General features: G+C 40.3%; 1 protein-coding gene across 3 annotated transcripts in view; it reads left to right on the top strand.

The window, feature by feature from the left end:
- The window catches only part of ARHGAP15 (Rho GTPase activating protein 15), a 978,992-nt gene that overhangs the window by 207,476 nt on the left and 747,385 nt on the right, over positions 1–24,131 (top strand). For all 3 annotated transcript variants that reach the window (XM_077447752.1, XM_077447751.1, XM_077447750.1), the window contains exon 7: positions 7,862–7,948. In XM_077447752.1, the coding sequence (XP_077303878.1) occupies positions 7,862–7,948 (87 nt within the window). The remainder of the gene's footprint in view (positions 1–7,861; positions 7,949–24,131) is intronic.

Raw genomic sequence — 24,131 nt, 5'->3', positions numbered from 1 at the left:
AAAAACAGGAAGCTGGGACTATTCGCATTCTACGGCTTAAAACTGGAAGTGATGCAAAGGCTCTAGAAGCTCCGTTCAACGCGATTCGTCATCAAGACGTCACCTGGAGCACAATACCTATAGGGGAGCACTGTAAAAAGCACCAGCATAAAGGCATACATGACTGAAGAGGACCTGTCACTTTTTACAAAAAAAGCCCTTCCGACGGAATGTGTCCGATCTGAGCATTTTGTCGGATATTCCGACTGTGTGTGGTCTGCATCGGACTGTTTCCGTCGGAATATCCGTCGGACCAAATTTTCCAACTTGCCGGAAATATTTTCCGACAAAATGCTCCGATCGGACATACTCCGTTCATGTGTAGAGAATTCCGATCGGACAAAGTGCCACGCATGCTCAGATCAAATTCCTACATCAAAGCTATTGACTACTAGCCTGAACGTAGTCCCATCGTAACGAAATTACTTTGTCCGACCGTGTGTATGCAACAGTTTCGGACAAGATCCGTCGGACAAAATCCAATGGATTTGGTTGTCGGAATCTCCGACCGTGTGTACAAGGGCTTTGTGTTTACATAAAAGGACTATAATATCAATTTGTTCACTAAAGCAACAGTCCCTTTATTATGATTGTACTTATGTCACGATATGTATATGTATTTATATTAATCAATTTGCTAGAACGTTAGCTGTATTTAAAGCACCAGTCACTTTATATTTTATAATTAATTTGCACTAAGGACTGTTAATTTATTTATTTTGTCACATATAAGCCACTGGTTGGAGTGCTTTAGTGGAGCACTCTGACTCCTGGTATTGGATTGTTTTTTAAGAACAGCGTCAAGCCTACTTCTTCAATTCTATTCTATTACAATCCATAGTGAGTATAATAAGCATGCTCTACTGCATATACAGACTGATTTTACTATTGTGGGTTTAGTAACACTTTACGAAAATTACAGCAACGCTTTTTTTTTTTTCACCTTTTGTGATAACTGTTTTACATAAATGAATAAAAGCTGTTGCTGCTGGACAGCTTGGTCTGTCCAGCAACAAAGGAATTTGAAAAACAACAGACTTACTGACTGGATCACCAGGTGAAACTGAAGGAATAAAAATCCCAAAAAAGAAAGCAAATGCAGCCACCATATCCAAGAATTGGTATGCTGCAATATAATACATTTTTTTGCTCTTGGGCTTATTACCACTTTAAGCCAAATGTGAGCTTGTAAGTTTACTAAGTGCTAATGATCCAAATTTAATAAACACAATTAAGCTTTTTTGTAAACATTTTATAATTTGCCATTTCTGTTCTGAAAAGTGTTCTATCATTAATGATGGAAAAAAGTTAGTTGTCCTGATTAAAAACTAAAAATAGGATTGCTGCTTGGTAACATTTCATTAAAGCTGAACTCAAGGCACTGAACTGAATTCACAAACATGTAAAGTTTCTTATGATGTATTATATGAGATGTTTAGGCACTAGACTGCTTAGTAAATACACTAAACTTGTTTAGCACTAACCTCCAATTAGCTCAAATCCTGCCAACTAAGACAGTCCATAGATCAATCTTTTTTTTTACCAGGGGTGGAAGGAAAGAAAATCATTTGGTTCCCCCATCAATACAGTCAGTGCTGATAGGGGAATCCCTCCTTCAGAGCCTTGGTGTTCTCCCGACATGGGGGATGGGTGGAGCCCTCCCTGCCAGGAGAACACAGTGCAAGTAGCTATACCCTCTGCCAATAATCGCTTCCTAAAAATCCAACATGCTGGTTGTACCCAAGTCAATCGATAGATCTATGTGTATACGATCAGCCTGTCCATACATGGTTTGAATCTCGGCTGGTTCCTGCTGAACTTGACCATGATTCAAATAGTCTATTGTCAGCTTAATTAACCCTTCTCACAGTACAACCATTTGCACAGATACGCTGGTCACTGTCCCAGCCCCATCCAATAACAGGGGGAGATGGGTGTGTCTCAAAGTACGTGATGTAATTTATGTACCCATCCAATAATACCCTATACCAGCCTTTCTCAACCATCTTACCCAAGAGGAACCCTTGAAAAAATGATTGGGTCTCAGGAAACCCTTTCTAAAACCAATTCATTAAGTGTCAGAGAGGGTCAGTGGAGTTCAGTAGAAGAATGCTTCACTTACAACTGCAGTCAAAATGACATCCTTACTAAAAAGATCCTTGGTGTCATGCTGTTGACTCTGCCAAGTGGCATTGACCTTGGAACCATGAAGCACTATCAAATGGGAAGTCAAACAGCCATTGCTCCTGGAACCCCTAACAATCTCTGGAGGAGCCCTGGTTAAGAATGGTTGCCCTATATCAGTGATGGCGAACCTTGGCACCCCAGATGCTTTGGAACTACATTTCCCATGATGCTCATGCACTCTGCAGTGTAGATGAACATCATGGGAAATGTAGTTCCAAAACATCTGGGGTGCCAAGGTTTGCCATCACTGCCCAATATGCTTGATGGCTTCTCTGCCATCGCTTTCCCTACTCATCCTCATTCTCCAAATATCATGGCAGTGCTAAAAATACTAGCATCCGTAGTTCAAAGCTTGCTGTTTACATTATAATAACCTCTGATGATGTACTATACCTATCATCTCACCCTTCCAGAACAACGTCATTTGAACCACATAGCAGGCATAAAGCATGACAGGATTCAATCTCTGTGTCCTAAAAAAATTTTAGGCATTCAGATTAACCCCTTGGTGCCGATGTAACACAAATATGCAGCCCCACTGCACTGGGCTTTTTAGCGAGGGGCTGCATATTTGCGTATCTCCCTTTGTGCTGGGAGCGGGCCGCACAGTGGACTCCCAGCACAGAGACTGGGGACTCACTGAGAGCCCTGGACCCTGTTCTAATGATCGAGACCTGAAACGTCTGATTCCGGGTCAACTGATCATTGTGATAGCCTCTGATTGGCTATGACAGTGATCAGTCACTGTGAAACCCGCCCCCGTGTTTTCTGTGTTTTCTGTCTCTGATACATTGTATCTTACTTGCAGAGAGAGAGAAAAGTATGTGCAGAAAAATAATAATAATAATAATGATATTTAAAAAAAAAGTTAAAAAGTAAAAAAAAAAAAAAAAGTCCTAGATCAAGGTTTGATCTAGGTCAGTGCCAAGGCTAGTGTTTAGGCCAAGGTCAGGGTCAAAGACCAAGGTCAGGGTCAGGGTCAAAAATCAGGGTCAGTATTTTTTTGGACAGAATTTTTAATTAGTATCAGTGTTTAGGTAGGATAAAAAAAAAAAGAAGCAAAATGTGCACTATTGTTTCTGGACTATACTACGGGTGCAAACAAAAACGAACACACACATATGTGGTATCTCTGCGATCGTCAGGAGCAGACAAAATTATTTTGGGTTGTTCTTTGGTGGTAGGTTATGGTAGTAGCAAGAAATATATGATTACATTTTTTAAAAATATTGTATTTACTAGTTTGGACCAGTTTTCCTTTGATAATAATAATAAAAAAAAGACAAGAGATATCCATTATCACTTACCAACAAATGAAAGCCCAATTTGTCCTGATAAAAACAAGGTATAATTCACCTGGATGCACACAGTAGTGATGATATGTACGGTTTTATTAACACATGTCAAGTTGCAAAATGAGGCTTAGGCATTTAGATTTGTTTTACCCTTAGGCGTGAAGGGGTTAATAGAAATAAGCAATTGAAGACATCTGGTTGGGCCAAAAGTTCAGCATTATCTCAAGTTTATTGTACAACAGTTAGGCCCAAGTATGTATTTTTTTAAACCAAATTAGAACCTAAAATAATGAAATACATGAAATGTGAGGGGTTAAAAAGCTAGGGACTTGATGTACTATTACAGACATTTCTGGTTAAAAGGAGCGAAGGTGGGACTTTAAATGAGGCCATGACTTGGTATCGTCATCTACCTCCATCCCTATAAATTGTTTTAAAGAGAAGGGTTGGGACTTTAAATGAGGCATTGGCTAAAACCAAATGAAATAAATTATATAATATTTATTGACATGCACATATAAATTCATAAGGAGAAATCCTGAATGTGTAACAGACCATAAGTATGCATAACTGTACATATATTTCAATATGATGGTTCCAATTGAAACAATCTATCCTCCCTGATTCCTCATGGACAATATATAAAATTGTATAAAATCAATCATATTTATGAAAAACCCCAGTGCATGTCCAGATAATAATGAGTAGTGGTGACGTTGCATCTAGGAAAGCTCTACGCGTTTCATGGAAACCTCCACTCGTCAGGAGCAATGCGGGGTACATCTAAATGTATCTGAAAAATACATAACCAGAAGGCTAATGACATGCCATAGGTGGAAGGGAGAAATAGTAAAAAAATAAAATAAAATAAAAAATAACGTAAAAGAAAAGGCGACAGAGCAATGGATACATCCCCAATGTACCTCGCAGATAACCCTAAAACACAATGCCATGGGCATGTTGGAAACGTCTGGCACGGAAGCTGAGGTAACAGTCCGGTAGCAAGCAGATTGGCACACACAACAGTGGGCAAGCATGTGTGAAAAAAACCTTGTGATGCCAACGTCTAAAATTAGGAAAAAGGTGGGATATTAGACCAAGGAATTCAAAAAAAGTGAGGAAAATCGTGTGGGTGAAGGTGAAAGTGGGGAGTGGTGGGTTTTTCATGAATATGATTGATTTTATACAATTTTATATATTGTCCATGGGGAATCAGGGAGGATAGATTCTTTCAATTGGAACCATCATGTTGAAATATATGTACAGTCATGTGTACTTATGGTCTGTTACACATTCAGAATTTTTTCCTTACGAATTTATATGTACATGTCAATAAATATTATATCATTTATTTCATTTAGTTGTAGCCACTGCCTCATTTAAAGTCCCGACCCTTCTCTTTCAAATTTATTACAGAAATTTCCATATAGTCAATAAGTTGAATTAATCAAATTTAAATTTTTCTTCGGTAAACTTTATCAGCACTAACACAACTGTATACAGAGCTTGTTAGGAAATCGAGGCACATCTGCACAATGCGTGATAAACTAATGAAGATGTTGTTGTTTTTTTTTTAAACTTGATCATTGTCATTTCTCCTGATAAACATTTATTTAAGTAGTGCTGTCTCATCAAATGCCTCTTGGCCCATGCTACTGTGGGTAGCAGCAACTGAACAATGATAATTTAACAATGGAAACAAAAAGGAAAGCTTCATTAGAGATGTGTATGAGATATTAATGGACAAACATTATTGTTCCTTCCCCAATATAGATATGTAGTAAAATAAGAACATATATACATGTTTTATTTCAAATTATATTTGGAGAGTGATTTTTCTTGTTAAATACTTCCACATTCTGCTTCCTTTGGATGAAGTTTTTTTTTTTTTGTTTTTTGTGTTTTTATTTTGAAGTGACTTTTTTTGCTGATTTTTTTAGGATTTATAAGAAATGGGGAAAAGTCAAAAAGAGTAATGCCATCGGGCACTGGTTAAAGCAGGACTGTATTAAAAACATTGTTTAGCCCAGTTCTGTATTTGATAAAAAAAAATGTTTAAGTGGACCTTTACTATTGTTAGAGAAGTAGGACCAAAGCTCTTCTGGTCATATTTTTCCAGTGAATTAAAGGCGGGCACTTCCTGTGACCCATATTTAGCCAACAGCACTGTCAGCTGACATCATTCTGGAGAGATACCGACATTAATATTGGGATCCACCCAGATGCCTGAGCCTCAGCCTCTCTAGATTTTCGAATGAACGTTCGTACGAACAATCATATGAAAATTTTCAGTGCATTTGATGACTTGACAAATGTTGTTTGAAAGTATTTCAAAATTTAATTTGCTTTTAACATGACATTTTAGAAAAGAATGGACTTTCCCCAACAAATAAATGTATATAATGTTTTTTTTTTTTCGCATTTTTTTTTTTAAACCGGAAAGAGGCAGTTCCATGTCTCATTTAATGTTAAACAGTGCTGCGCAAAATGTTAAATGTCCATAATCAATGGGAGACAGTCCGAAAAGGTGCAAGTGGATAGATATGTGTACGCAAATTGATAGATCTGATATTCAGTGATCCCTTCACCACATAAATGGATGGCCTCTCACCTCCAACCTTCGACCTAATACAGGTCACAATTCAACCCAATGTTCTGGTGAATGATACTACCTCGTTATCGCCACTTCTCTCACTTCCCATTTCCTACCTATCTTTAGCTTTCCTCTTTTTCTCCCACAATTTCTACAGGGATTACACAAGGGCTATCCCCTAGCATACAATCTAATTTTTTGAGAGGGCCCTGCCTGGGTGGCGTGGAGGGGGGGGTGTCCCACCTTCCGACACAGTAAGTTCCCAGTAGCGGTGCTGGAGGGGGGGACCCCTCTAATCCTTTCTTCCTCCCCGAGGCGAGGCAAGCTTCCAGAATTACAGACCTCTAACCCTCGGCGGCTACCTCAGCCTGGAGTTGTATACATACAAGTCTGTTTTAGTACTTCTGAGATTGGTTATTAATATTGTTCAGTTTTTGATTTATTTGTCAAGTCCCATTTCTCTTATGTTCATCTGTATTTCATGACTTGTATCCCACACATCCTTACTGTGCACTCAATGTTTTACTCTTCGATGTAAAAGAGTTTCTTTTATACACTTTTTGTGAAAAATAAAAAAACATTTTAAAAGATAAGAAAGGTAAGGAGTTGTATAAGTGTATAAAAGTGTTATTGAAAAACACGCCAGAATTGGCAAAATGTAAGGCCAGGGTGGCCATTACCCTCCAAACACTCAAAATGATAAAAACAATGATGACAACGTTGTCATAAAAAGAGCAACAGAAAAGGGCCTCACACTCATACTCAAGCAACACACAAACCATAAACACCAGCCAAATCCCGCTAATAACTAGCTGGGCTATACAATAGAGACTTAGGTTCCAGGGAAATACATGTCCACAGAACTATCTGTTCTGTTGCACTTTTTGTGACAACGTTGTCATCAATATTTTTAATATTTTGATTGTTTGGAGGGTAATGGCCACCCTGGCCATACATTTAGCCAATTCTGGCGTTGTCTTTCAATAAAGTTTTTCTACATTATATTAGTATACCGTGATTGGTCCTCCTTAGACCGCTTTCACACTGGGGCTGTCCAATGGTAAAGCGCTGCTTGTGTTAGCAGTGCTTTACCGCTGTCTCTTTTGCGGGGAGCTTTCAACCCCAAAAAAAGGGGTTAAAAACTCCCGTGTTGTGGCGCTTCCAAAGTGCTTTCAATGCAATGGGCAGGGGCATTTTGGGAGCGCTGTATACACCACTCCCAACCTGCCCCAAAGTTACTGCTTGCAGGACTTTTTCTAACGTCCCCCAAGCACACTGCTGCAGTTTCCAGCTGCTTTACAGGTGCTATTTCCAGCGCTAAAATGCCTGAATACTGCCTCAGTGTGAAAGGGGTCTTATACAACTCCTTACAAGGGTGATCCAGTTGGTCACCCTTCCTATTTCTTTTTTGGTGTTAACGACAAGCTGTTGGGGGTACCCCGTCCGACGGATGAATCAGTAACTATATTGTTAATTCAGAATATCCCCAGATATGGGTCGAGGCCCCTTGTCACTTTTATAAGTATTGCCTTTACAATAATCCTTCCTCTACCGTAACACTCACACTAACCTTCCCGATAGCGCCAGTGACTAGGCATCGTAAAATTGATGACTTGTGACAGTACAGAGTGTATATTCAAAAATGTTATATGTTTTTGTTTAGTGTTTTTATTTATTTTTATTGTACCTATATTATGTGTAAAGTCAACACTTAGGTAAAGAAACGTATGCTTTTTTGTTTCTTTAGAAATCAGGCAAGTCGGAGTATATAGACCTTTGGGGAGCAATTATTGAGTGGACAAGTGAGAAATCCAGCCGTAAGAATGTGTTTCAGGTAAGGGAAAACATTTTTTCATCATCTGGTTTTAGTTTGTGCAAATGTGTTGGAGAAACCAGGTTGGAAAGTTGGTTGTGTGTTTACCTCTGTGATGGTTTATGTGATGTTTCTGTGTTGGAAGTGTTTTTGATGAAGGCCTCTAGGGAAGGAGAGCCTTGGCTGATGGGGGCATGGCCAGGAGCTGGGAGTATATGGTAGAGGATTGGTGGAAGTGTAGGGTGATGGGGTTGGGCCTGAGCTCAACAAAAGGACAGGGAATTCTGGGCCTTTTTTGAAGAGCACGTGGCTAGAAGAGCGGCCCACCCTCCCGCGGCCTTTTTTGGATGGTCTGTCACAGCTTTAAAACCTTTTTTTTGACCTTGCCAGCAGTAAAAGTTGCTGTAATGGGCGATGCCCTTAATAGAAGTTTGGAATTAGGCTGTCTGTCTAGCATTTATGGTAAGGACAGGCCCCCTCTGGTTAATGTTAAAGCACGCTGACGCTACAACTGTGACTGGCACTGGTTTAAAGTGGTTACATGTTCTGTGTTGGAAAATTAAATAAAGCTGTGGCCTTGCCCCTTTTACAACTTAACAGTTGTAAGTGTGGTTTCTTATATGGGGGTGAGGGCAAAAGGGGTTGTGCTGATGTTAATGGTTGGCTTTATGCCTAGGCCTATGCGCCTCAGCAGTCATGTGTAGTATTGCAGATCTCACTATCTGAATTGAAGTTCTTTAGTAAATACTTTAGTAAATGCTCCTGAATTCCTGCCTTTGATTAGAAACATCACTTTAGAGTTATACACTTGTATCACTATTTAGTACATTATTCTTCCATGCTCTGAGACTAAACATAGTAATATCTTGAAAATCAGATATTATTTTGGTACCCAAACCTTTTGAAATGTTAAAATGAACATATATTGGCGCTTGGATCATGATATTGCTTGTTATATCTTCTTCTTTTTAATTTTATTATATTTTATTCTATCCTCTGTTTGCTTACATTACTTTGTAATTTCTTGGAAAAATAACAAACATTATAATATAATTATTATTTTTTAAACATTATGGGGAAAAAACACCTTTTAGTCTGTAAAAACAATTTTTTTTTAAATTTGGAAAAAGGCTATTTCTCTAAAGTACCTCTAAGTTTATTGGTGTTATCTAGTAATAAATGCACAATATAAAACCTATCATCACTTGGCCTTGCTAGCCATAAAAAAGGCAGTTATTGGAAGTGGGTCAAGTTTTCTTTTGTTTCTTAAAAGATAAGTATTCTCTAAAAGCACTTACCTAGGTGAATGCAGCATCAGTCAGATGCTGCATCTGTCCGCCGCCAACTCTAATATTGAGATCCGAGCAATCAAACAGCAGCTCTCTGCTCTGCCCCACTGGAGTGCTGGGCCGTGGAGGGGTCGGGGGAAGTAGCGGGCCCAGGCTCTCAGCGGCTTGCTGAGAGGCTAAGCTGGGTGCCAGTCCAGTCATGTGGGCAGATCCCGACCACATGGTCATGATCTTGCTTGAGGGACTGGCTCTGTGACATCAGCTGACAACGGGCTTTGGCCCGCTGTGTGCTGAAAATGGGTAGCAGGAGTGCAGAACCTCTGATGCGTTTTGTCATTACAACTTCGTCTGAGGGTTCTTATGTATGTATTTATTCTGTTCATTTAGAAGATTGCCTGGAATTCAGATTTAAAGTGGAAGAAAAGCCCAACCATAATTATATTTAAAATATTCTCTGCCCCTCCTCCTACCTATCCCGGCTAACCTGTATAAAAATGATCTGGGTACTTACCTATTTTTAATCTGCTCCAGTCTAGGCATGTGATCCTGCAGCTCTGTGTGAGGGAACACTCAACAATGGTTATGAATTCCGGGAGCCATGATATCACTTATAGGCGCCATTGTTGGTGTTCCCTCATGTCCTCTACAGCTCCTGCTTACTGACACAGGGGAGCAGAAGCTGCGGGATCGCGTGACCAGATCAGAGAAAATTAAAAATAGGTAAGTATACAAGTCTCTTTTATACAGGTTATGCTGGATAGGTAAGAGGAGGGGGGGGGGGACATTTTGAAGAATTGACATTTTATAGGCTGTTCTTCTTTAAGTCCATTGCACCAGTAAAACCCACCTTCATTTCGCCTTCCCCATTGACTTCAATGTTTTGGAATCAAAAACTCCCAATTTTCCTCATCCCTCAGAAATTGTGTACAAAATGAATTTCCCCAGTACAGGACTTGTGCACTCGTCTTGAATATTCCTTCCCACATGCTTAGTTGCTTACTATATTCTATTCTTTTTATTTTCATAATGTCATAATAGTGCTCACCGTTACCAATCACCTCCTCTGTCAAGGTCAGATAGAGCAATGAATTCCACATTGGTTTACTTGGGTTATTGCACCCACGCCTTTCTTGTAGTACACATAGGGCCTAAATCTTCCTGAGGCCGGGTTCATATATGAGCAGCCACAGTTTCCAGCCTGGGGTCCAGAACATTTCTGCTCACCGGTTCAGGTGTGATTCAGCTCAAAATATTTGGCTGAATTCACACCTGAGCCAGACCCAAAAAATGCACAGGACCCTTTTGGAAACCGCATCACGGTCACACTTGCATGTCATTCAAATTTAATGCATCCAATACGCTCATATGTAAACCCGGCCCTAAACGATGAATATTGCAACCTGTTTTCAATGAGCCAACGTTTAATAACTTTTAAGCAAGGAGCTAATTGGTGCCCATTTACAGTAATTAAATAATACATGGCTTTGTTTTGGCACTCTCTGCATTATTTGCTATTATATCATTATTATAGTATTTTTTAATTCGTAAAGTAATAAAAAAAAACTATTATGGTTACCTAGCTCAATGAGATCAATGTTTTAGAACATGGTGTCCTTTTGCTTGCGTTTGGTCAAGACTTTTCCGCCTGCAGCCTAATACAGCAATAAAGCATTGTGTTATTTTTATTTTTTATTTTATATTTTTATTTATTTATTTATTTTGTTTCATTACCTACAAAGTAATAAAAGGCCACACAGTGAAACGAGCTAATAATTAGCCTTGCTGATGTGTTCTCTTATAAATGTCAGTAAAGATTCCGTTGTTGAAATTAGCCCTGAGTTTTCAATTTAAGACTATGAATAATTGATTATATATGGAAAATGACCACTGAATGATTTGGATAAGGAGGGAATCGGTGAAACGAAATTATACCTGTTAGCGATGTTTACATTTAAAATCCATTATATCGCCGAGGAGATATTAATTATGGGGGCATAATGAGACAGAGTGCAGGTGCATTTGCATCCAAATGTATTACGTTGTTGCGGCGTCGGCTTAATAATATAGAGGATCTATTGCTTATTATTTTCTGTTAAATTAGCACTGGCGCACAAATGCTAAGGTGAAGCAGGGAATGTTGGGTACAACAAATTGAGAAATAGACAAAGGGAACAATTACTTTCCCTTTAAAGGCAATTACGAGTCTGTTTTCTCCCGTCAAGTAAGGTTAGGAGCTTCCATCACGTCCTTGGCGAACAGGCGGCGATTTATGGAACGATCGTGGGCTTGAAGCTTTTTTTTTTTTTGCTAAGTGCACTTTGGTGTTTAGACTGAAAATTTAGGGGTTGAGGATTAAAAGGATTACAGTATAATCTTAAATAATCCCAACTGTCATTTACACGAAAATGGTGGTAATAACGACATAAGTTATCGTGTCACTCAGCAGATTAGATTGTTGTTATCCTGTGATTACCTCTCTGGAGGAGGATTTAAAAGGGAGCTCCTCTTGATTTTTTTTTACGTTTGTATATTTATAGATGTGAAGTGGTAATTAGTTAATTTGATGATTCCCATTGACGTTATGATGTATTCTCCTTAACCATTTTGAGTTATTGTTATAACATTTATGTGTAATAAAACTAAATCTACACCCAGCCGCTAGAGCTGCACGATTCTGTCTAAAATGAGAATCACGATTTTTTTGCTTGGAATAAAAAGATCACGATACTCTCACGATTCTCACGGCATAAAATCTTTCACATTATACAAAAAAAAAAAAAAAAAAAATTGGGCTATCTTTACTGCATAGTTTTTCTTTTTTTAAATACTTAAAAAGTGTAATTTTTTCCCAAAAAATTGCATTTGAACGACTGCTGCACAAATACTATGGGGTTGATTTACTGACTATGCACTTTGCAAAGTGCAGTTGGCCTCTACAAGAGCAATTGCTCCAGAGCTTAGTTAATAAGCAGAAGCTCTGCTGACTTTCCATCATCCAATCACGTGCAAGTAAAAATGCTGTTTTTTTGTTTTTTTTTCCTTGCATGTGCATGTGTATTCTTTGCGAAGTGAACCTTCATATCATTTACTAAGCTCTGGAGCAATTGCACTTGCAGAGTTCAACTGCATTTTGCAAGGTGCACAGTCTATTTGCCTTTAGTAAATCAACCCCTGTGTGACATAAAATATTAAAAAAACAACCACCATTTTATTCTCTAGGGTCTCGAAAAAAAAAAAAAAAAAAAATATATATATATATATAAAATGTTTGGGGGTTCTAAGTAATTTTCTAGCAAAAAAAATAATGATTTTAACTTGAAGTTAGAAAAAGGTTTAGTGTTTAAATGGTTAAACTTCCCTCATTTTCACACCAAAGTGTATTCCTTTGATCTAAAGGACAAATTGTTCCAATGGGGGTTATTTACGAAAGGTAAATCCACTTTGCACTGCAAGTGCACTTGGAAGTGCAGTCGCTCTAAATCTAAGGGGTAGATCTGAAATGAGGGGAAGCTCTGCTGATTTTATCATCTAATCATGTGCAAGCTAAAATGCTGTTTTTTATTTTCCTTGCATGTCCCCCTCAGATCTACAGTGACTTTACTTTCAAGTGCACTTGCAGTGCAAAGTGGATTTGCCTTTAGTAAATAACCTCCAATGTTTCTACTTAAGTTCCACTGCTAAAGAATGTTATGATTCTCGTCAGACTGCCCGTGTTTTTTTTTTTTTTCATTTCCTTTGATGGCTGTCGGCTTTAGCAGAGCAGAGAGAATTCTCTGCATAAAAAAAAAAAAAAAAAACGGGAAATACTTTTTTCAAGATCGCAACGGGGAAAAAATCGCGATAACAATTCTTACCAGCCACTAAAATCCTATACAAGCTTCCACATGGTTATGTAATTTCATAAGTTGCATTCAGTGTTTTTAAATCTGCAATTTTCATACCAGGAGATCCCACCATGAAGGTCGTTGAGCTTTAAGACCTGGGCTATTTTAGGCCCCAGTTCACATATGTAAAAAACAATGATCAATAATTCCCTATGAGAGCCGTCTTAACGTCCGACTTGTGTCGTTCTGACTTTGAAAATGGTTCCTGCACGTCTTTGGTCAGACTTCTGTCCGATTTTAGTCCATTCACATTATGAGCACATGGCCTGATATGGTTCAGGGGGGTCGTTCACTTATCTGCCAGGCTGCATGCTCGGATAATGGTCTGGTATGGTTTGGAAGGGGACCCCCCGCGCCGTTTAAAAAATTATATATATTTTCTCAAAGTCAGATCAAAATCTGATCCCGATCTGCGATTTTTAGTGGGACTGCAACATTGTGGTAGATTAATCTGACCCCAAGTGACGCTTGGGGACTAGTGACAGTGCTATAAAAATGAACTGGCAGAGAAGGGGTTAAGACTAGGGGCTATCAAGGGATTAACTGTGTGGCCTGGATGTGTTGTAACTGTATGGGGGGTGGGCTTACTGGAGCACCACAGAGATCGCAGTTCCCGATCACTGGGAACAGCAGATTTCCATGATGTCCCTTGACAGAACGGGGACCCACCTTATTTACATAGGCAGCTATCTGTTCTGTCTCTGTATACGGCAACAGGGGCAGATCCAGAGTCCAGTCTCGGGAGGGGCACTGCTATAAAATATGTTTTTTTGGGGGCAATTTATCAGGGAAATGGCTGGTATTGGCGCTTCAATCAATACGGCGCCATGGTTGTTATGGTGTCAGGATGATTGAAGCGCATAATTTCTATTGTAGTCTAATCTGGCAGAGGTATGCACTCAAAACAATTGATATGCTCACCTCTACTTCCAGCGCTCAAAGGGTGCAGTCAACTTACTCCCACCTGGGGATGGTTCTTAATACTTAGCTGCCATTATAAAATAAAACTTATCATGCATAAAAAACAAAAGAATTGGTTAACCTGAGGATTCAAATATAACCACTAACAGCGCTGATACCACATCTCCATATACAACAAACAATTTGTCTATGTTAAGCATGTAGTACTTTTTAAAAAAACCAGCAAGTCTTTTATCAAAATTGGTGTCCAAACACCAAGTATTAAAGAACCAGCAAGACCTTTGTCAGGAATTAATGTCCATACACCAAGAGATCACACTCTATTCCTCATCAATGAGTGCAGTCCTTCATATTCATATTCATACAATCTTCTCAGATATCTGGGTGTGTATGGGTATGGTCCTACACCTTCACCATGTGCTGTTCCACCTCCGTGAATATGTATATAGATGGCTGCTTACCAGATTCCAATCACTTTAGAGCCTGTCTCCACTATGTGGAACTCCTCTGTCTGGTTCTGTGTGTCCCGCTGATTGCTCTCACATTGGTAGTAGACATGCAAAAGATTCAAGGGGTCTCATATAGTGTGATACCTTTTATTTAGGATTGAAAAAATTCCTTTCCCCCCCTTTACATAATATGCTTACATTTAAAACAACTTAAAACCAGCGTATAACATATGTGGTGTAAGTGCTGCCGCACGAACGTCTCACCGGTAGGCTGCAGATCTCATTCAACACAGTCTCCGTGTGTGGACCCGGGTCCTTGTCGGCTAACACTCACCCTCTTGCTCGTGTGATCACCGCCCTGACGCGTTTCGTGGTTTTCACGTCTTCAGAGAGCGTGATCACACGATATACTAAGCAATCTTATATAGTTATGTGTATTTAAAAACAGGGCACCTGTGCAGGTTAGCGACGCCCTGTTTTTACATATGTTATACGCTGGTTTTAAGTTGTTTTAAATGTAAGCATATTATGTAAAGGGGGGGAAAGGAATTTTTTCAATCCTAAATAAAAGGTATCACACTATATGAGACCCCTTGAATCTTTTGCATGCCTACTACCAATGTGAGAGCAATCACATCCTGAAGTGGTTAAATTACACCCCAAAATAAATTCTGCTGCTTCTCCCAAGTACGGGGATACCACATGTGGGGGACTTTTTGGGAGCCTAGCCACGTACGGGACCCCGAAAACCAAGCACTGCCTTCCGGATTTGAATATAAAATGCTACCAAAAAACCTGTTAGCGATGGCAGGGATCAGGCCTGACTCTGCGATCGCTGCAGTTATGTGTTTAGTGTTTTGTAAGTGACAGTGATCGATCGATACTGCACTTGGGTGGGCTGGGCAGAGGGGCAAAACGCAGGTGCTAGCAGGTATTTGGGCTGATCCCGCTAACAATGCGTTTTTTTGGAACCCTAAACTGCTGGGGACGCTAGTATAGATCTGATCAGATCAGATATTGATCTGTTCAGATTCTATACCACTACGGGAGGTGTATGCTTTGCGTGTGGGTGTTAGCGGTACTGGCACTAACCTAGCGCTGCCTGGGGCGACGCAGACCCTGACCCTAAAACCTAATTGATATCACCCGCCGGGTGATCAGGGGGTTAAACCTTTATTGGGTAATAAATGGTGGGTGCCCTGATGCTATAAAAAACAAACTAACCAGAGTCACCCGTAACACTTATACGGTGATCAGTGGTAAAAGGGTTAACTAGGGGCAATCAGGGGGTTCAAATTTTTATTAGGTAGTATATGGGGGTCCCTGGCGCTATATAAAAACCTGACGGGGAACCTAAATAACTAACTGGCTAAGCAGCGTCACCAGTGACACTTATACTGTGATCGCTGGTGAAAGGGTTAACTAGCAGCAATCAGGGGGTTAAAACCATTATTGGGTAGTATATCGGGGTACCTAGCGCTATAAAAACCTGGCGGTGAACCTAAAAAAATAACTAGCTACCTAGCGACTGTAGCGACACTAATGCAGCGATCAGAAAAACGATCGCTTAGTGACACTGGCAAAAGGGGGTGAAAGGGTTAACTAGCGGCAATCAGGGGGTTAAAACCATTATTGGGTAGTATATCGGGGTACCTAGCGATATAAAAACCTGGCGGTGAACCTAAAAAAATAACTAGCTACCTAGCGACACATGCAGCGATCAGAAAAATGATCGCTTAGTGACACTGGCAAAAGGGGGTGAAAGGGTTAACTAGCGGCAATCAGGGGGTTAAAACCATTATTGGGTAGTATATCGGGGTACCTAGCGCTATAAAAACCTGGCGGTTAACCTAAAAAAATAACTAGCTACCTAGCGACTGTAGCGACACTAATGCAGCGATCAGAAAAACGATCGCTTAGTGACACTGGCAAAAGGGGGTGAAAGGGTTAACTCTAAGGGCAATCAGGGGGTTAAAACCATTATTGGGTAGTATATCGGGGTACCTAGCGATATAAAAACCTGGCGGTGAACCTAAAAAAATAACTAGCTACCTAGCGACACATGCAGCGATCAGAAAAATGATCGCTTAGTGACACTGGCAAAAGGGGGTGAAAGGGTTAACTCTAGGGGCAATCAGGGGGTTAAATCTTTATTGGGGGGTGATAGGGGGCTACCCTGGACCTAACACTAACTGTCCTGACAGTTTTTACTGTCACAACTGACACTGAATGCATTGATCAGTAAAGAAATGATCAATGCAATCAGTGACACTGTGACTGGGGGGGGAGGGGGGGCGGGGGGCGATCGGGGGGGGATCGGGGGGGGGGTTTGTGTGCCTGTGTGTACCTACATGTCAGTGTAGTGTTGGTGCACACTTACTATTAGTCTTCTCCTCGTAGTCCGGTCAAAAAGACCGCCCCGAGGAGAATGACATCACTTCCTCCTTCCTGTGTAAACAATACACAGTGGGAGGAAGCTTCTCATTGGCCAGGAGCGATCCAGAGGGGCCAACGGCCATCCCCTCATCACGGAGCGCTCCTGGAGCGAACCGGACCGCCGTAACCAGCGGGAGGGGGTCCGATCGGACCCCCCACCCGCTGGAAGGCAGGCACATACATCTACGTGATTGTGCCTGCCTGTGCCATTGTGTTGACGTACATTGGCAATACGGCGGTCCTGAAGTGGTTAATACTTGGTGTTTGGACACCAATTTTGATAAAAGACTTGCTGTTTTTTTTAAAAAGTACTACATGCTTAACATAGACAAATTGTTTGTTGTATATGGAGATGTGGTATCAGCGCTGTTAGTGGTTATATTTGAATCCTCAGGTTAACCAATTCTTTTGTTTTTTATGCATAATTTCTATTATTACATTGTAATATAAAATTAAATGGTTCAACTCACCATAATGCAGAATCAGTGGGAGCCCTGAGGGTGTCACTTGCCACACACTGCAGATTGTCACCTACTGTGTCACTTTTCTGCTAAGGTGGTCTCTTGCTGTGTCCCAGAGTGAAGATAGGCAGCAGAGAGATGATGTAATCTCTCTGCTGCACACAGCTTCCCGCACAGTGAGGGCAGAACTGGAGGGATGCAGGGCAGTGAGAGATGATGTCATCTCCCTGCTCCCCTGCCCGCTGGCTTCCTGATTGGCCAGCAGCCCTCAGACCCTAAGCCGCCCAGCTGTCCCCCACCAGTCCATTCACCAGCACTGGCACCTGCCAGCCGTATTCTCGGAGGGGGCAATTGCCCCGTTGCCCCCCCCCCTGGATCCGCCCCTGTATGGCAATAGCGGGTCACCAGCAGACATTGAGTCCATATCCCGCAGATTAACATGCACGGACCGACGTATGGGTACATCAGTTTTACACAGTAGAGCCGACCTGCCACAATATATATACTGTGGCTGGTCAGCAAGTGGTTAAAGTTGCATGGAAGTCAAATCGATGTTAGATCGAAATTGTAGGCAAAGACACTACAAACAAATGGCAACCACCCCAACCTATAATTGGCCTTTGCAGCAAGGAGCACATGAGCCCACACTGCATTGGTTACTGCTCATTTTGGTCTACGGGTTTTTAGAGCTGAGTTGTACATACCTAATCCCCCGATCCTCCCAGCACAAAAGTGGTCCCATCAGCCTCTTGTGCCCCCCCCCCCCCCCCCATGGTACAACGGTCTTGTGTAGTGCACTGTTCCTAACATCATCGAGCCCCCGGTCCACTGCTGGACATGGGGGGTGGGGGCAGGATCAGGTGAGTATAGGTGCTGTGTTCACTCCTAGAGAAAACGATCAGTTAGGAAAAAAATTGGCTGGAGGTGGGCAAGAAAACAAAAAAACACAGTAGCGATTTCCGAAAAAAAATTGATTACAGGACCATTAAGTAATGGATTGTATGGATTATTTCTGGGAAATAAGGATATCATTTAATTCCATTTTAAGACAGAATGACTGAGCACCACTAAGTAGGAAGCTAAGCCTGCAAATATAAAAAGCAAGTATTGCTACTGGTTGCACTTATCTTTAGAGAACATACACATAGATCTGTTTATGTTTCATTGATAAGATGATATACATTACCATGACCACATTCAAATATATACACCACAATATAAAAAAGGAAGTTAAAAAATTATGTAAAAAATATATAAAAAAGAAGATTCTTGAATATTTCTGCTTCCTTCTGGAGAAAACATAGACAGGGATACACGTCTCATCAGACACATGAAATCTGAGTTGAAGAGACAGAGGTCTGAGTGCTTTCTTACCTTCTGTTAACTTGGCATGAAGCCACAGATTGTTTAAAGAGAAAATATAATCATTTTAAAGCTCAACTCCCGGCTAATAAAAAAAAAAAATGTTGTATGACTCTTATCTATCAATTAAAATGACAAGATATTTAAATAAAACTAGTGTAAGAAGCTTAATATAACTTGGTATCATCCGCTTTTAATCTTCTGTAGACTGGGAGAGGGAGGGGCAGTGACCCAGTTGAACGTAGAATGAATGAAGACAGGAAAAGGCAAAGGGATGTCCCATCCATCGGGGAGGTGACCAGACTTTATTGCTTAACTGCTGCAGAAAAAAATCAGGTCACCAACCTTGTGCTGTGTAACAAGGCTGCATAAATTCAAGAACTAGCTGGACATAAATGCCTCATTGCAGGTAAAACATCCCCATATGTATTAACAACTTGCTTACCGGGCACTTAAACCCCCCCCCCCCCTCCTGTCGAGACCAATTTTCCGCTTTCAGCGCTGATGCACTTTGAATTACAATTGCGCGGTCATACAACACTGTACCCAAATCAAATTTTTATCATTTTTTCCCACAAATAGAGCTTTCTTTTGGTGGTATTTGATCACCTCTGCAGTTTTTATTTTTTGTTAAAAAATGGAAAAAAAAAAAAAATTTAATATATTTTGTTAGAAAATTTTGCAAACAGGTAATTTTTCTCCTTCATTGATGTACGCTGAGAGGGCGACAGTGATGGGCACCGATAGGTGGCAGTGATGGGCACTGATGGGTGGCAATAATGGGCACTGATCGGCACTGGTTGGTTACACTGATAGGCGGCCTCCCAGAAATTCAGGTTTGGGCTGTGGCCGTCATTCGGCTATAGCACAGATGGCAAGAGGTTAATGTATATAGATATATAGTAATAAACAAATGTTTTAGGCAGATGTGAAAAAATGCTGTAAATTAAAAATGCTTTCAGAAATAGAAGTGTTAATAATTTATTTTTAACAATTAAAAAAAATAAAAATTCAATGAACAGAAGAGAAATCCAAATCAAATCAATATTTGGTGTGACCACCCTTTGCCTTTTAAACAGTACCAATTGTTATAGGTACACATGCACACAGTTTTTTTTAATAGGAACTTGGCAGGTAGGTTGTTCCAAACATCTTGGAGAACCAACCCCAAATCTTCTGTGGATGTAGGCTGCCTCAAATCCTTCTGTCTCTTCATATAATCCCAGACAAACTCCATAATGTTGAGATCATGGTTCTGTAGGAGCCAAACGATCACTTCCAGGACTCTTTGTTCTTCTTTTACGCTGAAGATTATTATTATTATTGTTATTATAATACAGGATTTATATAACACCAACAGTTTGCGCGGTGCTTTACAGTGTAGAAGGGAGACAGCACAATTACAATACAGTTCAATACAAAAGGGGCAGGAGGGCTAAAAATAGTTTTTAATGACATTGGATGTATGTTTGGGGTCAGCGACCTGCTGTAGAATACATTTGGGGCCAATCAGATGCCTCCATGATGGTATGGCATGATGGATAAATATCTGCCTGTTTTTCCCAGTATCGAGGACACCATTGATCCTGACCCAATCTCCAACTCGATTTGCAGAAATGCAACCCCAAACTGGCAAAGAGCCTCCACCATGCTTCACTGTTGCCTTCCCTTATTATTGTAACGCTCTCCAGCCCTTCGGCCAAGGCATTGCCTTTTGCTACAGCCAAATATTTTATGTTTCTGCACCCCAGTTCCTATGTTTTCAGGCAAAGGACATGAAAACAGGGCTAAGCGACTCAACTTTGCAACAGATTCCTACCTGTCCCTGCTTTGGACAAAAATCTCTTTGTTTCATGTCCTAGTGATTCTAAATGGGAGGGTCTGATTCATTGTAGTCACCTTGTGCACTCTCAGTGTTCTAATGAAAAAAGCTGCTTCCCTTCAGAAGTCGTTAACCCTTGTAGAGTACCTCACCACAGATGACCTTCCTGATTCAGGGGATGCCTAAAATGTGCCTTGTATCTTAGTGTAGACTTCTGGAAAAATAAGTAAACCAATCACCCAAGCAGGAAATTACATTTCTGGGGGTGTTCACCATTAGTGGTTCAGGTTTTAATATTGCATTGATATTAATAGAATATTACAATAACAATAAATTACAACATAACTTGGGTAGCAATTGTGTATATAAAGTATAATTTGTTCTGGAAACATGCTTGTAATCCAAAGCACTTGTATATCAAAGTGAATTTCCCCATACGAAATAATGGAAACTCAGATGATTTATTCCACAACCATTTATTCATAAATCCTTCAGTTTATAGTCCATATAAAAAGATTGTAGCAATGTGATAGTTTGTGTAACCATAAAATGTCCATCCACAAATGGCAGCCGCGACAAGGGGATTAGAAGCAAAACCCAGCAGGAAGTACAGAGTACAAAAGAGAAGAGAGGCTCCTTTAAGTGTAGCAATATGGTTACACTTAATGCAGGTACAACATTTAGCAACTCACATGGTTGATGGTTAAAAGAGGCACATCTAAGTATGCAGGCATCCAGGGTAAAGCTGTCCACATAGACCAGGGAAACACAATTAGCGGACCTCCAGCTGTTGCAAAAAACCTACAAGTCCCATCATGCCTCTGCCTCTGGGTTTTATGCTTCTGGCTGTCAGAGTCTTGCTATGCATCATGGAACTTGTAGTTCTGCAACAGTTTGAGATTCGCTAATTTCATATCTCTGACATAGACCATCACCCGCCCCGCCGGCTGTCCCCCCTGTCATTCTGCAACCGTGACCGGGAAAACCACCCTGCAGTAGAGCAATCCGAAAGCGAGGCTTGAAGCGTTCTTGGAGTGCAGCATGGAAGGGATGACTTCAATGGTGGTACGGAGGATGGTCTAGTTAGACAGCTTTACCCCTTATTGGTCTGCATAGTAGTCCCAGAAGGAAGCCCCTTCTAAAGTTGATGCATAAGAATGCCCGCAAACAGTTTACTGAAGACAAGCAGACTAAGGACATGGACTACCAGAACCATGTTCTATGGTCTGAGACCAAGATAAACCAAGACCAAAACCAAGATAAACCTTTTTGGTTCAGATGGTGTCAAGTGTGTGTGGCAGCAACAGGTGCGGAGTACAAAGACAAGTGTGTCTTGCCTACAGTCAAGCATGGTGGTGGGAGTGTCATGGTCTGGGGCTGCATGAGTGCTGCCGGCACTGGGGAGCTACAGTTCATTGAGGGAACCATGAATGCCAACATGTACTGTGACATACTGAAGCAGAGCATGATCCCCTCCCTCGAGGACTGGGCCACAGAGCAGTATTCCAACATAACGACCCCAAACACACCTCCAAGACAACCACTGCCTTGCCAAAGAAGCTGAGGGTAAAGGTGATGGACTGGCCAAGCATGTCTCCAGACCTAAACACTGTTGAGTATCTGGAACCTCTGGTCTCCAAACAGAGGTATCCAGAAATTGTGAGCAAGGGGACTATTACGGTGCACTTTAGGTAAATAGATCACATCGGAGAAAAAACAATATATATAAAAGAATATAATTTATTACAATATAAAAACATTACAAAATCCAACATATCAAGAATTCATGGGGAAGGTGAGGTATTTCGACTAGTTTCGCTTCTTAGCTTCTTCAGGAATTACATTACATATATATAACTCTGTGAAAAAGGGAGACACGTTTACAATGCATAAGAAAGTTGTTGTCTTTGTTATGCATTGTAAACTTGTCTCCCTTTTTCACTTGATTGTTTGTTACCTTTGGTCACTTTATATATATATCGCCTTGCTCACAATTTCTGGATACCTCTGTTTGGAGACCAGAGGCTCCAAACACTTAGTCTATATACAATTGGGATGAAGGTGCACATTGTAAGGTCATATTTTTGATTTAATATTCTGTGAGGCCATTTTCCAATTTTACAAACTGTTGAGTATCTGTTGGGCATCCTCAAACGGAAGGTGGAGAAGAACAAGGTCTCTAACATCCACGAGCTCTGTGCTGTCGTCCTGGAAGAGTGGAAGAAGAGTCCAGTGGCAACCTGTGAAGCTCTTGTGAACTCCATGCCCAAGAGGGTTAAGACAGTGTTGGAGAATAAAAAAGTGGAGTGGTCCCCTGTGCTACTAGTTGAATTAAAATAAATGAATTCATTAATAAACCTACCATATGTGATAAATAAAACTGCTGCTAAATCTAGAATGTTTCACAAATAACAAACAAAAATAAATGTGTATAAAGTGATCAGTGCAATTTCTCAACAGAAACAACAAGTGAATATGAATATATAAACATCCAATATAGAAAAGTGACACGCTTAATTATATCTCCACTAATAAATTGTAAAATACAAAGTGGGTAAAGAGTCCAAAAAAACTGAGTGACTAAATAAATAGTCAATAAAGAGAGAAAAAGCACTCACATTGCCTCATCCGCGAATATTGGGAAAAAAAAAGGAATTCAAAACCTGTGGTCAGACTTTAAAGGCACAACAAACACTGGGACTACAAAAAAAAATGTAACATTTATTGAAAAGTACATATAGTAGTATAGAGACATGAAAGAAATAATAAAAATCATATATACAAATAGGAATTGATACATAATGTGAGTCCTAATGCGTCTACGTGTTTCGTTGTACACTTCTTCAGGACACATTTGGGGTTCAGAAATTGCAAAGAAGTGAAGGATCTCACTATCTAAAGATAAAAACATGCAAATTACCATAAACATATAATATATAATGTTACCTTGCAGGAGGATCATGTAAATACGTGTTAGTCAATCAGTGATTAGACAGAAAGTGGTTTCCAATAAAGAAAAACATATGAAAAAACTCAGTTCAATGCAGCTCAATACCGCCAAAACCTATAGAGTCCACCTGAAATTCAATGTAAAAAGCCAAAACTTTTAGATTAATTAAACACTATGCAAAGGTATGGTATCAGATGGTGAAAGAAAAAAAAAAAGTTAAATTAGTATACCTGTGAGCTGATCATCAAAATTTTATTGAACAGGGGATATTAGATGGGAGATGTTGTATGCCGTGGACCATGATGGATAGATCAAAAAAGAGCCTTAAGTCACAAGAAAGACCATAGATAGAAGCCTAACTATTTATCCAATATTGTGGATCCAGATCCCAACTAGCATAGGAAATAGTCCTTCAAAAACTATCCCCTTAAAACGAGTGGTTCTGAAACTTCACACAACTGCTCAATGCTCACAGAACTCTCACCTCCATAAAATGATGAATCAGCCTTAAGGATATCTCTGGTGATGGTGATCCCCCACTTCCATCAGCTCTCAATATTTCCCTCAGGATTTCAGATGGCATGTGGGAATGAAATAAATGCCTCCCATAGTGTAGTATATTTAAACAAT

Source organism: Lithobates pipiens, unplaced genomic scaffold (genome assembly GCF_037356315.1).
Source record: "Lithobates pipiens isolate NorthernLeopardFrog02 unplaced genomic scaffold, aLitPip1_a1.2 Scaffold_22, whole genome shotgun sequence".
In the NCBI taxonomy this organism is placed as follows: domain Eukaryota; kingdom Metazoa; phylum Chordata; class Amphibia; order Anura; family Ranidae; genus Lithobates; species Lithobates pipiens.
The sequence above is the reverse complement of the archived record's forward strand: the minus strand, read 5'-3'. Positions and strand labels throughout refer to the sequence as shown.